Source organism: Neolamprologus multifasciatus, chromosome 10 (genome assembly GCF_963576455.1).
Source record: "Neolamprologus multifasciatus chromosome 10, fNeoMul1.2, whole genome shotgun sequence".
Lineage (NCBI taxonomy): Eukaryota > Metazoa > Chordata > Actinopteri > Cichliformes > Cichlidae > Neolamprologus > Neolamprologus multifasciatus.
In genome coordinates this window covers 22,366,686-22,382,684 of record NC_140448.1, presented here as the reverse complement: position 1 = coordinate 22,382,684, position 15,999 = coordinate 22,366,686, and the positions used below count along the sequence as shown (strand labels likewise).

Sequence of the window (15,999 nt, the reverse complement as noted above, 5' to 3'; positions counted from 1 at the left end):
TTGTACCTGTTGATTGATAATTCAACATATCTGCCATGGAAAAGGATTAGACGATTGAATTAGAAGATTTTTATTTACTTTTTCAATAGACATTTTCTGAGGATAAGCAAAACATCCAGTATCATTTCCACCAGCTTCCACTGGCTGAGACAGAGGTGAAGGATGGGTTTTTTGTCACTTCTCAAGCTTCCACTGATTCAAGACGGGCTAATTGGACTATAACTTATAGGAAAAAACAAAACAAACCAACAAATAAGCAAAAAAAACAAGGGAAGACAGGCCCCCAGACAAGCTCCTGCTCTGTAGGACGTAACAAAGCACTTTACCATATACAGATGACATGCACATTAATATAACCAAGCATGAGTGAGAGCAAAGTGAAATATGGAAACACTACTGAAGGAGAAAAAATAATCAAAAATGCAAAAATTAAATAATAATGTAATTTTTAATTACATGTATATTATCAATTTTAATAAACACTGCTCAAAAAGTATTATGTTTTTAAATGAAAGATTATTTAATTTAAAAAAGAAAAAAAAAACACTTCCTGATCAGAGTATAGCATCAAGTCAGTTAAACTGCTGGGATATTGCTCTGGACAGATCTATCTATCTAACTAGAATTAAATTGAAGTGAATATCATGTTTATGAGACACTGTCAGTGTGCTGTTATATAACTCTGGTAATTTTTAAGGCCTGGCTTGTTGCATTGATGCCCGTTGCTTTACTGTCCTGTTGGATGTGTAATGTCAGATCTCTTGTATCTGACATTTGATTGGGCATCACTGTGTTGCTATGGCATGATCCTGGTAGTTATTGTTATCAAAACAATAAGAATAACAAATTCAAACATTGCTGCATTCTTCTGTCACTGACAATTCCAAACCTTCACTTAGTCTCCTCATTACACTGGTACTGAACAGACACAACATTGGAGTCTTTGCTAACTTTGTTCAAAAACTACAACTATTTGACACAAAACTGCAACAGCAAGCACAGAAACTTCAAACAAATCACTGAAGTAAGGATTGAAAGATTTACTTTTAAACAATAATGATTAAGACCTTTCTCATAAGGTTGTTTTACCTTGATTGCCAGCTGTTCCTGTTTTAATCTTCATTTCTTTCATATTTATCCACCTAAACAATGCTGTAATGATACAGTTTGATTGGATATGCATTGTTGAAATTGACTTGAAAGTGTATGACAACTGTCTTGTAATGTTACACAGAGAAACCAAATCCTGCGTGGATCTTTCTCCTGACAGACGCCTAAAATGGCTCGAGCTGTGGTAAGTTACTCTTCACTGTGTCTGTTTCTAAACATTAAATCATGTGAATTCTTAATAAAAAATACAACAACAATAATAATATGTAACTTTTTTTTAAGGAAAATCCACATCTTAAGAGGTTTAACTCACAAAGCAGCTCAGATGTCAGCAGTGACAGGTATGTTTGCTTTTCAATTTTTTTTTTTTTAAAAAAAAGGACATTAAAACATCTGTTTCCATCATATATTGCAAAAGTAATCAGCTGCTGATTTTTCTTGTTATGTGTGCAGCAAGTACTGCTTCCAGGATGTGGGGATCTTACCGCCTCCTAAACGTATTAGGCTGATGATGTGTGATCTTCCCCTGCCTCCAAGTCCTCCATCATCCCTTGTGAATGATGACAATACTGATCAAAAGTGTATCAGCGCACTGCCTTATGATGTTCCATTGCCTCCGCATCCTCCACCTTCTGAAAAGAAGTATGCTTCCCTTCGTTTCCTTGAACACGAGAGGTCTTATTTGATGCCTCTCAGTGTCCTGGCTAATATTCCGCTGCCTCCAAGTCCTCCACCATCCCCTGTGTGTGCTGAATACACAGATCCAAAGTGTGTCAGCCCTCTGCCTCATGAGGTTCCACTGCCTCCAAGTCCTCCACCTGTTGAAGCATTTGGTCATTGTGGAAAGAATCCAAGTTCAACATTGTGGTCTGTAGGTGATGAAGAGGAAGAGTTAATGCTTAAGCTCATTAGGCTGATGCTTCATGATGTTCCATTGCCTCCACGTCCTCCACCATTTGAAAAGAAGTATGCTTCACCTCATTCTCTAAAACACAAGAGGTCTGATTTGATGCCTCTCAGCCTCCTGGCTAATATTCCACTGCCTCCAAGTCCTCCACCGTCCCCTGTGTGTGCCGAATACAATGATTCAAGGTGTATCAGCCCACTGCTTCATGAGGTTCCGCTGCCTCCAAGTTCTCCACCTGCTGATGCCTGGCCTCAGTCAAAGGACACTCATAACGTCCTGCATCCAGATCCAAAATATGACTGTTATTCCCTGGATGATGAAGTGGCCTTTTCATGTGTCCCACAGAAAAGCCTCCTGGTGTAACTGCTCTTGACGTTTCACCACGTCCACCTTATGAATTTCCACACCTTCCAGAGAAGAGATACTTCAATTTATCTACTGTTGCTTTTCCTTGTCTGGATGATTAAAGATGTGTTTAATCATTGTTTAATGCTGATAAACAATCATCATTGTTTATCAGCATTATTGCTGATAAACCTTTTCTACTCATTTTCTCCTTGAGCTATTTTGATGTCTATTTTGAAAATCCACTCACATTATTATTAAATATGCTTATTCTCAGTAGAGTATATAGCTACATCTGAACAAGGAATAAATTAATTTCTACCAGATACTCATTAACACGTTACCTCAACATGAACCACTTAAATAAAGCAGGCATTAGTGGAGTGCACAGATGGGAAAAATGACTACATGCCAGCATTTACCCACAGACAATATCGGATACTGACTTTTTCATGCGGAATAATGTTTAAGATGTCCCAACTTTCTCTCCTTGCTTCTCTACCCTCTGTGTTTTATGGGGTGACTGCAGGAGTAAAAAGGAAGGCTTTCCCCTCTGCCTTACACCCCTTCTTTGAAAACATGTGGCCTGGGAATAATTGGGTTACAACTGCAGCAGACCAATGAGTTGGCCTTGATTTGGAGAATGACTCCATTTACTTTTGTCTGACTGCCTGCTGCTCCCACAGCTGCACCTTTTATCCTCTATTCAGGATCAAGATTTTACTGTATATGCCTGGCAGGCGGCCAGATGTGAGAGTGGAACACAGACTGAGCATTAGTATACAGGACTAACCTATTTCTAAATATTTTACATGTATTCAATTATTAAAGCATCACTTTGTGTCAATTCCATTTTTAAAGTTCAAACATCATCTTTTCACACCGGTGGTCATTTTAGTGCCCCTAAGTCCAAGAAGGTCTTGCAAAGTGACTTCTTTCTACTCTACAACAAAACAAAAGAACAGTGTTCTGATGGTCACCAGTGATGAAGTTTTTAAAAATGTGACTCACTAAACACTAAATCACATTACATTTAGACTAAAATATGATGAATTAGATTAGACATGAGTCTCATTTAACCCTTCATGATTCATGAATATGCCCAGGACTGCCATGAAGAAAGAACTGGACTTGAATGTAAATGGTAAATGGCCTGCATTTGTATAGCGCTTTACTCAGTCCCTAAGGACCCCAAAGCGCTTTACACTACATTCAGTCATTCACCCATTCACACACTGGCAATGGCAAGCTACATTGTAGCCACAGCTGCCCTGGGGCGCACTGACAGAGGCGAGGCTGCCGGACACTGGCGCCACCGGGTGAGTCCAACCGGACCTCTGACCACCACCAGTAGGCAAACATGGGGTTAGTATCTTGCCCACGGATATTTGGCATGCAGCCAGGAGGCAGCCTGGGATCGAACCACCAACCTTCTGATTAGTGGCTGACCTGCTCTGCCACCTGAGCTACAGCCAATGTGTGTTTATGACAGGGAGAAAACATTCATTAACAACATGTTCGGTCTGCTGTTTAAACAATAGCTAATGCATTAGTAAACTTTCCCTCCAGGGCATTAAAAAGGAACATTATTTTGTTTTCATGGTCACCTGGCAACAAACTTTGTCTGCTGATTGGACCGTTCCATATAAGGACCATCAGAGGTCAAGGTGCAGAAACCGGTCAGCAGATGTTATCAGATTCTTTCTGCGTGTCTGTTACCACAAGTTGAACCTTATGAACTGTGGCAAGGTTTCCTCATGCCATCTGTCTTCCTTATCCAAAACCTTTCCACCAATCAAAACAGACCAAACCTTTTCCAGCCCTCCTCCCATTTCCCATTTAGAACCCAGTAGCTGTTGGTTTCTTTTCAGCTGGGAATAGGATAAAGGAAGGTCAAGGTCTCTGAGCACTGTAATTAATGTGAACTCATTCATTTTTGGAATAAGCAGCAGCTGGGCCTGCTTAGTCTCAGTCAAATTCTCAGGGTCAGTCAAACAATGAAGGCTCTTATCTTCAAACAAAGCCTCCTTAGTTAATGAAGTAAGTAAACACAATGACACACCCAGCTAAAGCTACTTCAAGATTCAAATCTAAAATATAATTGAAATAAATGAATTATACAAAAATAGCTTTAGGGAAATACTCAGTGAGTACTTTAAGTTTGTCAGAAACACTGCACAGCTTTGCAGCTTTGATAACTTTTCGTGGTCACTATCCATCCTGAATAGCAAATTAATTAACTGGTCAAGTAAGCATTCATGCCAGTGTGGAACACAATACATCCAGTGTAATCTCTGTCCAAAAATGGAACCCTGTTTTAGTGCACAAGCAGACCCTTCCAGAAAGTGTCATCTGGAATTTCACAGTAATGAACCAGCGCTTGAACCCATGTTCCAAATCGTTGGCACAGTAGGCCAGATGAAATAGTCAGTTGGATAAGCCCACACAAGCACAGTGCATGCACAGACTCGCAAATGCACACAGGAGAAACAAAACACATGTACATGCTTATATACATGCGTGATATGAGTATAGGCCCCAAATCCAGTTTCAGACATTTTGTACACCATCAATCTCACTCACTCACTCACTCACTCACTCACACACACACACACAAATACACACAAAGACCTCCTTTCTGACCATGGAAACCATGGAGATGCCAAGCAAACAAGCGCTCTCATTTGGCTGCCCAGCAGCTGGCAGGCAGCTTGTTGGCCTGTGTCTGCACCAAGTCACTGTGTCAGATGTGTGATGGGACACCATACAAGCCCAATTCAACCATTAAAATCCACTTCATTCATCGGCGGTAAGGTAACTTAAATAGATCCACTTACCTTAGAGGTACTTTATTAAATGAAAAATTGAGATGGGGTGATCTGTATTTTTGTCAAGGCAAGTATTAAACTTAAGTGTTTTGGGTATCTAACATTGTCCTTGATGCAAGTTTGTTGGGTCTGTTGACGAGGAATGCATGTGCTTACAATTAACTACATTTTTGAGCTGGGTTGAGCTGATCGCTCACATCCATGCACTGTTATGTTGTGTTTAAGGGTCACGGGGTTTAATTGGGCTATTTTCATACTTTGTTGTCTAGTTTTAACATGCTCTCTTATTCTATAACATCACAAACCAAATTTCTTAGTGTCTGCTGCAAAATTACAACATCATTGTTGGAGGGAGGGTATTTGAAGCATTTTAATTCCTATTATTGTTGTCAGCTGTTGATTGTTTTTGGTTATATAAGATGACTTGAGGCAAAGCTTGACATGATGATTGTGGATGAGAAATGTGGCGGTATAATAATTATGGTATAATTCTTGGTAATAGGACTAATGTTGGCTTTTAGGAAAGAGCATGGTCTTGAAATTAGTGCTTATTTTCTCTCTCTCTCTCTTGTTTTTTCTCTTTGACTGCTGCAGATGGTCACATCTTTTTTTGTTGTTGGTGTTTTTGTTTTTTTTGTTTGCAGATGATCACATCTAAACAGCCAGGTTAACTGTACCACATATGAAAAATGATTGGAAAAATGTTGGACTCTGGGCCCTGAAAACCTGAATTGGTTGAGCAGCTAAAAATTAATGGATTGATTGATTCCTTTGTTTGCACAGCTCTGTATGTGAATTCATTTTAATACTGTGACACACCTGTGTCCTGGACCCCAGTACAACACACACATACAATGCTGGGTAGGTGTAGGTGGATATTTTTTTCAGCAATAATTCACGCTTGTTGTTCTGCCTTCTATAAGTTTTAGAAGTTACAGTTTTGTAAACTGCCCGAGAGCTCCCTCTAGTGGCTGCTTTGTAATATTGTTTGATTACTTTGGAAAAAGCAAAATAGTAGTGATGGGATTTCCGGCTCTTTCGGCTCGGCTCACTAAAAAGAGTTGGCTCTTTCGGCTCAGAACTGGCTCTTCAGGTTGTTTTGTTGCTTTAATTAATTTATTATTAACAATAATATAAAATTATGCACAAAAGGAATTACTAATGTAAAAGAAAAAGTGGTTTTATTTATATATGTTTATATATAAATATATGCGATGGCCCCTTGAGACAAAGCACGTACAAACTCCAAAAAGCACGTACAAACTTGGTACTTGCTGGTTTGTGTGGCCACTAGGTAACAAAAGCTCAACACTGCGCCTAGCATTCTGGAGCACTTCTGTTGTCTTTTGTACATGTTTTGGAGTTTTTACGTGTTTTGGAGTTTGTACGTGCTATGGAGTTTTTACGTGTTTTGGAGTTTTTACGTGTTTTGGAGTTTGTACGTGCTTCGGAGTTTGTACGTGTTTTGGAGTTTGTACGTGCTTCGGAGTTTGTACGTGCTATGGAGTTTTTACGTGTTTTGGAGTTTGTACGTGCTTTGGAGTTTGTACGTGTTTTGGAGTTTGTACGTGCTATGGAGTTTTTACGTGTTTTGGAGTTTGTACGTGTATCAAGCTAGTTTTTACGTGTTTTGGAGTTTGTACGTGCTTCGGAGTTTGTACGTGCTATGGAGTTTTTACGTGTTTTGGAGTTTGTACATGCTTTAGAGTTTGTACATGCTATGAAGTTTTTACGTGTTTTGGAGTTTTTACGTGCTATGGAGTTTGTACGTGCTATGGAGTTTTTACATGTTTTGGAGTTTGTACGTGCTTCGGAGTTTGTACGTGCTATGGAGTTTTTACGTGTTTTGGAGTTTGTACGTGCTTCTGAGTTTGTACGTGCTTTGGAGTTTGTACGTGCTATGAAGTTTTTACGTGTTTTGGAGTTTTTACGTGCTTTGGAGTTTGTACGTGCTATGGAGTTTTTACATGTTTTGGAGTTTGTACGTGCTTTGGAGTTTGTACGTGCTATGGAGTTTTTACGTGTTTTGGAGTTTTTACATATTTTGGAGTTTGTACGTGCTTCGGAGTTTGTACGTGCTATGGAGTTTTTACGTGTTTTGGAGTTTGTATGTGCTTCTGAGTTTGTACGTGCTATGGAGTTTTTACGTGTTTTGGAGTTTTTACATGTTTTGGAGTTTGTACGTGCTTTGTCTCTAGGGTACCACAAATATACTTTTATTTATTCACTCCACATAAAATGTAATAAATAGATCATATAATACAAAAACGAACTATTCACATTTCAACTTTTAAATATTTACATTTTCAGCTTTTTCCTTTTAAATAAATTTAAAGTGAAACAACACAAAACACTGCAAACCACAATTAAATATAAATTAAAATTTGAAAACAAAAAGAAGATGTACATTCTCTGTCATATGGGCCTGCATGAATAAACTTTTTGAATCCTTTGTCATCTGCAACTGAAAATAGTTGTGGATGATTACTATACCTAATGTGACGTTGTTGTCCCTGACTCTCTTTCTCTGTCTCCCCCTCTTCCCAGCGCAAAGCACAAGACTCGCATGCGGAGCAGTGTTGTCAACTCCTCAGTAAGGAAAATCGCTATTGGCTGTCCTAAAAGTCGCTAGAAGTCGCTAAATGACGTCATCACCTAATTTGCATAATTGGTCATGCTAATGTAATTGTAATCTATGTTGTTGGAGAGAGAAATAACATCGTGGAAGAGACATAAAGTGAGTAAAAAACGTCCTAAATGCATTTAGAATTTATTTAGAACTACAAATTAAATTTATTTTAGTAATTATTGTTTTTTTAATGTCACAATTCCAACCCTGCTCCTTTACCCGGGCTTGGACCGGCAAAAGTGACCCGAAATAGGCACTCTGGTGGAGTTACTTTGTGTGTTTGTGTTTATAAGTAGTTTTAAACCTTGTGATCCACAAAACAGCATAAGAGTAAAAGAGTAAAAGAAGAACTGACTGCGTTATAGCACCCGCTGCTTGTTGAGAGTAAAAGTGATATGCGCTTTCACGTCTTTTTTTAGTGACTTTTTTAAGAAAAAAAGAAAAAAAGTCGCTAGGGGGTCTGAAAACTCGCTAAATATAGCGACAAAGTCGCTAAGTTGGCAACACTGATGCGGAGTGAAGCGGAAAAAAAGTGGGAGAGAGAGAGAGGGTGAGAGAAAGAAAAAAAAAAAACCCCAAGGCTCGTGATAAGCTCGTGGCTTGTGTTGTGTCGTTCACGTCAAAGACCCGGCTCGTTCGCGACCGACACATCACTACAAAATAGAGAAAGCGAAAATCCCAACATGGCTGAAGGTAATGGCGAAGTATTATTGTTCTAAGCGCATATGGACCTTAAAATGTTGTTGCTTTGTTGTCTCTTTCTTTTGTTTAAAATGGTATGATAATTTGTACATTTAATTGAGTATGAACGTGTTATTTTGTAAGCTTACTGTAAGTGTGTATCAAGCTAGTTTACAATGTTAGTTAGCTATTACAATATTTTATATGATTTCAATTTAACGATCGTCAAATAGAAGGTCAGAGGCCACTCTTCAAAAAATCAGCACAAAAAAGAAAAATAACTTATCTCGCTTATCTTGCTATCAAGCTGGTGAAAACTAGAAAGCTCAGGGCGAGGACAACATACTTGTGCTTTTCAGCTTTTCAGCCATATTGCCTCTAGCTCAGTTCTCCCCTCTTCTCTGGTCCCAGCAGGCCAGTAAAAACAGGGAAAGCACGATTAGTTGATTGATCCCAGGTGTCCTGCCAGCCTCCTTGGCAGTGCCCATACCCCCAGCACACCATCTCTTCCCTGTTGTGGAGCTGCAGACCACACCTCGCCCATGTGTGCCCATGTGTGCCCATGTGTCCAAAGACCCTGATGACAGAAACCTGAGATATTGATAGCCCAACTGGGGAGAGCTGAACCCCTTCACCAGCAGGTGAACAGTGAATACCAATCTTAGAGCAATGTGGGTGTATTTGGAAAGGCTTCTACAGCGCTACAGTATATTCTGTGTGCTGCTCCTCTGCCTACTTTAATGGATACCACTTTATTCAATAACTCGAGTTAGTTCAAGAAATCCTGCGCATAAATCTTCCCTCTGATAACGTAATGTTGTGTTTGATGTATAAATCACCTTTGAAGTGAATATGACTTGAAAAGAAAAGGCAGCAATATGCTGAGTGTTTCTGTTCTTCTTCTTTAGAGCATCAATCAGTCAGCAGAGCGATTCAGTGCATCTGGGCAACAGACCCTTTTCCCATTCACATTCAGTACATTTATAACCAAGGATGAAACTGGTCGGCTGACAGTAAAACTTTGTGCCACTTTCATGGTAGGCATTAAAGTGGGACCTGTACAATTTATTACACCTGTGTATTTTTTGCAGGATTATTCATATAAAATCTTTATATCTTTTTTTCACAGCAAATGTCTTTTAATGTATCTTTCCTGTGAGCTTCTCTACCCGTGCACTGGACAATACCTATCTTTTAGTACTCTTTTTATCTAGTATCACAAATATCCTAGTTTACAGAAAGAGTTCCACATGAACCCTCTTTCCCTTCAGTTACATTGCATCCATTGTGTGTCCATTGTAACCTTTCACCAGAGAACATTAAAATGAAGTTTTGAGGGCTGCGCTTCCTTTAAGATATTTTTCTTGTCTATGTAGGATGACCTCCAAATAACATTTAGATGAGGTAACATTAACCTTTGTCCTGAAACTAATCAATATTAATGTAATTCTTTTGCCTGGGTGGCTGCCAGCTCCTCAGGGCAGGGCCCACATTGGCAATGCAATGATAGCTGGAAAACTTGGCGCTTTTTATTGTTTCACCAAAAGATTCCTTACTGACTTCAGGTAACAAGGTTAAAACATGTCTTTATATTTGTTTTATCATATTGCAAATGAGAAAGCTCATCAAGTTAATTAGTTCCATTTCTGTCCGTATCGTTTTGTGAGTCTAATACACATTATTCCCAGTAGGTTAATAGAGTTTCCCACTGCAAATCGTTATTTAATGTGCTGAAGTGAACTGGAAGTCCGGCATGAAATATTCACTCTTGAATGCACATGAATCAAACTTTGTGGTAAGTTTGAGTCATAAGTCTGAACGTGGGGATGAGCTCATGTTTGTTAGCGACATGGTCTAACTCATTGGTTTCATCAAGGCAGTCTGCAGAAAACCTCTGCACATCTGTGGATCTATCAAACATTATGTCATATTAACACAACTATAATTATACAATCCCAGTCATTGGCATTGGAATGGAGTAAACTCAGTGTGTGAGAGCGGGTGGTTTTGGAGTTTCTCAGTGTAATTCTTCGATAAGCTGTTCACAGTGTGGCCTTTAACTTTGAAAAAACATTTTTTGTCAGTCTTCCTGTTTCTTTTTAAGGAAAAAAAGTTTTGAAATTAAGTAAAATCAGATGAATATCATTGTTTGATTGACTCCTATAGTCAAAACTTAACCATATGTTGTACTAAAAGTTCTTCTTTTTATGAAGATACAATACAGCCATATCTCCAAAATTGTCTTTTGGGAAATAAAGCCATTTTTGGGGGGGATGATAGAGTGAATGCAAATTTATTCCAAGTCAAATGAGGCACACAGTACACTATTATAAGATTTTTTTCTAAATAGATAAGGATTCTTGCGAGGCTGGATGACCTCATTTTATCACATTCACCTTGATCCATTCATCAGATTTCCATTTTTTTTCTGGTCTACCTTCTCAGGTACGTGATGTATTATTTTGAGTTGCTTAACTTGTGTATCTACTTTCTGTCTCTCTTCCATCTCTGCTCAGACTTGCCCTTTCCACCCATATCATTGCCAATCACCCCTTTGTGCAGTCTTTTGTTCATAGTTTTTGTTTATAATTCTTTTTTTTTCTTGATTTTTGAAATTAATATTCTCACATTTCGTTCGAAATATGAAATCCCTGATACATTGATGGCATGGACCAGTATGTAACCTGAAAGCATCTTTGTCTTTTTAACTCAGAGGGATAAGAAAAAAAGACGCAATCTCACTGCAAGTATGGCAAGTGATCAAAAGATTAAACAAATAAATTGAGAGGCTTTATGCACCTTGAACCAGTCTGAAATTAAGTAGAATCTGATGAATATCATTGCATACCAGTCTATCGCAGGACTAACACAGACAGTTATTGCTAAATTCACATGCATACAGCTCATTTTAACACACGTTAACGTGACATTTTTGGATTGGAAGTGATGATTTCAGCTTAGTTTCATCCATAAACAAAAGTCAGAAGACAAAATACAAATTTAGGCAATCCTGATATCTGAAAAAAACCCCGACTCTCTTAATGAAGAAGGACTCTTGATGTGGAAACCGATCCACTGCCTCCATCTGTCGTAACAACACCTCATCCAGAGTCAGGTTTTGGTGAGAGTATCCAAAACATAGAGCCATCTGTTTGCTTTTTATGTTCACTTTTTTTTAAACAGACTCAACAGGGCAGATATTTTTGCACTTTTCTGAAAAACAAAAGATCTTCTAGCAAAGCCCTCTTGGCAACTGCATGACAGCTCCTCTGGCCATTTATATTCTTCAGAATAAACAAAAACCTCACAGGGTATTCGTTACATGTAGCATATGGCCTGCATATCTTTAACACTATGAACAAATATCGGCTAATTCCCGATCTGTCTTCGAATGCCATCTTATGTCATCTGTTTGCGGTACACTGTGGATTCTGTTACCCTCCAGTCAAGTTAGTCCAAATCTTTAAACACAAATGACATGCTGTTGACATGATTTCCAAGTACCTTATGTTTCTTTACTGCAAAATTAATTTGTCACTCTTGTTTTGTTTAAATGTGAAGTGTTAGCTCAGTTCAGTATAAGCAGTTTAGTTCAGGGCGGGGTGACATATGATTAGGCAACTTAGCTTAAGTAACTATAAGTCAGAGAGCACATAAGGTACGTCTGACAAAGGCTACACAAATGACCAAACTTGATACATTTAATCTATTTCAAATCAGAAACATCCATGAAACACATGCCAAACTTTTTTATTTGAGTGTTCAAAAGTGAAGCATGTGTTACTTGGTTACTTTCTACCACGTTTTACTAAGATCTATCAAAACAGTTGACATTATTTTGCTAAGCTGTATGACTGAAAAGATCCTCCTGAGGTTTGGTTCAGGGGGATCTTTTCAGTCTCACTTGAGTGTGAAGTCCTTATTTCTCATCTAGTAGCTAAGTGACAGTGAGGTCATGGTCTTGCTGTCTCAAGATCAGTGACTGTCTCTTTCTAAATCCCCTTTTAATGAGAATCAAAGCAAAGCGTAATCCAAGCTTCAATATCTTTTCAGGGCCAACTTAAACAGGAGGATTGAGAGGCTTCCATGCACAAGAATCTCTGCAAACAAACCCTGGGTGTACACAAACTGTGTGGCTTTTTCATGCTTTTGTGAAGATTTTTATCACTACTATCCTTCTATTCTTTTTATACCCTATTTAAAAAAAACCTCAAATACCTTCATAAGTAACAAAATTGGTCCTGAAGTCTATCCATACTGAGGCACACAGTTTTCTCCAAGTCTGAATTAAAACAACTACATTCAAAGTTTGCAAGTTACTTGTAATTACTTTGTGCAAACAAACATAGAAGTCTAGAAAATGGTAAAAAAAAAAAGTTATTTTCACAGAGCAGCAGATTATCTTCTAAAAGAATTGTGTGCGCTATACAGACAGTAATGCAATGTGTGCAATGTGGCCAGCAAGTGGTCGGACATCAAAATAAAAAAAAATGCTGCAATGTCCCAGCTCTGACTGTGAAGTTCTTCACGTGTTTTAAAGTGGTCAACAGTAAACCTTTCTGTTGCAGTGCAAAAACAGTCATGTGTCTTAATATCACTGCATTAGCTTCAGTAACGAAGCTTTGAGTGCTTTATTAGACACCAAAGTACATGTGTTTTCATAAAGCTACCGACTCTTTCATCACACTCTAGTCTTCCACCAAAGCCAAACTTTAATAAATTAAGTTATTGTGTGCTCTTTGTATGTGTTTTTGAATTATGGAACATCTTCACTTTCTCTGTGAAAAGGAATGGCTAGAATGCTGTTCTGCTGCATGTGCAGTCACTTAAAGCCAAATGCAGCTTGGGTACTCGTCCAGAGAGACTCTGCAAATCATGGCTGGCACAAGCAACAGAGTCATATTTGCAGAGCGCAAACCTGGAATGTACACTATGCTCAATAAAGAGGGAATGAAGTGCACAGATGATAAAAGAGAAGATAAAGAAAACAGGTGTTGTCTGTAAACACAAAGGATGCACTGTATTATTAACTTTCTGAAACCTAATGTAAATTATAAGAAGAATCATCTGTAGGTAAGTGTGTGATGGAAATTCATTGATATCTCTAACAGCAAAGTATAGAAAACAACAGGGTAGAATGGATCTATATGAGAACGTGTAAAGTATGAAAAATGGCAACTTGATGTATGAGGTAGATCCTGCATGATGACTAGCTTCTGTATATGTACAGAAAGAGCTGTCAAGCCTGTACTTCTACCGGAGGGCTCCAGAATGACATAGCCCCTAACTATTGCAGCCAAGGATTAAATATATTGCATTGGGCGTGTCATTAAACTCTGATTTATTGTTCCACCATAAAAAAAAGTATACCGAGTCTATTCTGATTTATCCACAAACTTATTGTGAGATGTCTATACTGTATGTGGAAGCGTTTTCCATGAAGTTCAACACAATAAACTTGGCCGACACTGGCTAGATTGCTGATCTGGTAAGTAATAAAATTGCTTAGTCAGCTTTCACAGTCTTAGTTGCTTAGTTTGTGATGCTGCAGCCTGCAGAGCAAAGCAAGCTGTGTTTCTGAGCAACTTGAAATGTTTATCTTTAAGAATGTTTATTGCTGAAGCAGAAGTCTTAGCACGCAACAGCTGTATATCTCACTGCCTGTTTTCATTGCACCTCACTGTGTGGGTCTGGGAAGTTTTTTAGTGTGAAGGGAATCTGCACCAAAATTGAGGTCATTTTAATTTTTATTTCATAAATTTCTCTGTGTCTGAACCCTTGCAGTGGCACAAATACCCACACACACACACACACATATATATATATATATAGTATATTTGTAGTATAGTAGTAAAACAAAAAAGATAGGGAAAAGTAAACATTATGAGTGTTACGGGTGTCTGAAGCATTAGCAGCTGTGAAGTAGGAGTGAACTTAGCCCTTTGCTTCACCTTCTATCATTCTTTTAGATTCCTACTGTCCTTCAAATACTGATTTCTCTTTCACTTGCTGAAGTTTAACTCATTCTAATAACAAATTATATATATATATATAATATATATATTATACACATATATTAGGTTTTAGCTGCTCTTATTCTGCTGGATAGAGACCCCTGTTGTTGTACCTGGAATCTGCTGTATCCACTCTCTTTGTTTGGGGGTTCCTAATGTTCCTACCACTGGGACCACTTTGGACTTCCAGATCTGCTCCAGCTGTTCCTTCAGCCCTGGGACTATTTTCTCACATTGCTGTCTAATGGTATTGCCACAGCTATCCCGACTGTGCTATTCTGCTCTTTGTCAACCACCAGTGTCTGGTTTGTTGGCCATCATCAGCTTGTCTGTTTAGAACTGTGTTGTTCTCACTGACCTTTGCTGATGTTTCCTATTGGGACTTGGGGACTTCTAGTCTATATGTGGCACAAATGTTCCTGTCCCACTTGGTTGTGCTTTAAAGTGTACGCTGTCCCAACTTTAATCCTACATCCTATAATGTGTTGACAGTCTCTGGGCACTTTTGCACAGTCTGCAACTGGGGTCCTGCTGGCTGTGGTAGATCTCTGCCTGTATGGATATGCTGGTTAAGGTCTGTTTTTGTGACATGATCAGATCCGCTCTACTGTCCTTTTTCTACCCAGGGATAGGACCTCTTGATGTCCATCACTCCCCCTATTTGTTTATGGTATACCCCATGAGGGGTTGGTCTTCCATGATAGTTCTGCTTCCCATTCCTTATCACTGTCTGTCTTTAGCTGCTTGAGGCACTCTGGGAGCCATTATGTATACATATAAAGGGGCTTCATTAAATCTGTTTAGCTACGTGCTTATGCTTTAAGTACACTGATCAGCCACAACATTAGAACCACCTGCCTTACATTCTGTAGGTCTCCCTTATGACACCAAAATACACCATTGAGGAATGGACACAGGGCACAGTCGGGCACTGGTTGGGGATTTAGGAGGGTTTTGAGAAAGTATTTTTCACATGAATGCTAGCAGCCAAAGTTTCTCTGCAGTATCAGCACTGTAATGAAATGACCAATGCTATTCATATTAGGTGTCAACGATGGAGGCTTACTAAAGCAACGAATTAGGCATATAACCACAGGAAATATCCTCTTAGGTGTGTCCAGTCAGCAAGTGTAGTTCATCCTTACATTATTGATGTGACAAAATATCCATTTGACATTATATTAAAACTATACTCGATAATTAAGACGCTGCTTCTCTGTGATTTCTCAGAAAATCACACAAAAGTAAAAGTGCCTTTCTAAATCAAGACCTTCTTCATTTTTATTCCATTTAAGGGTTTTGTAATGTGGTCTTGGTTAGAAAGCACACATATTGCAGTCTTGTGGTCTCACATGCAATATGAAGAAAGGACCATGCCAGAGCTAGGGTGTAAAATTAAGACAAATTGAGTCTCTTGTGTTTTTGTACATTTTTGTGGTAAAATCCAGCAGTTAAGCCCAGGAAAGAATGTGAAAGATCATGCCA

At 38.7% G+C, this 15,999-nt stretch overlaps 1 protein-coding gene across 2 annotated transcripts; it reads left to right on the top strand.

Moving 5' to 3' along the window:
- The first annotated feature begins 834 nt into the window (after positions 1-834).
- Positions 835-2,502, top strand: LOC146510229 (uncharacterized). 2 transcript variants are annotated; one of them, XM_085174407.1, is made up of 5 exons: positions 835-1,024; positions 1,235-1,294; positions 1,393-1,451; positions 1,564-1,928; positions 2,169-2,502. In XM_085174407.1, exons 2-5 carry the CDS (start codon positions 1,280-1,282, stop codon positions 2,378-2,380), a joined length of 651 nt encoding a protein of 216 aa, XP_085030533.1. In that variant the 5' UTR covers positions 835-1,024; positions 1,235-1,279; the 3' UTR covers positions 2,381-2,502. The 2 variants fall into 2 exon arrangements, with proteins under 2 accessions (XP_085030533.1, XP_085030531.1); XM_085174405.1 differs by having other exon boundaries at positions 836-1,024; positions 1,564-2,502.
- The last annotated feature ends 13,497 nt before the right edge of the window (positions 2,503-15,999 follow it).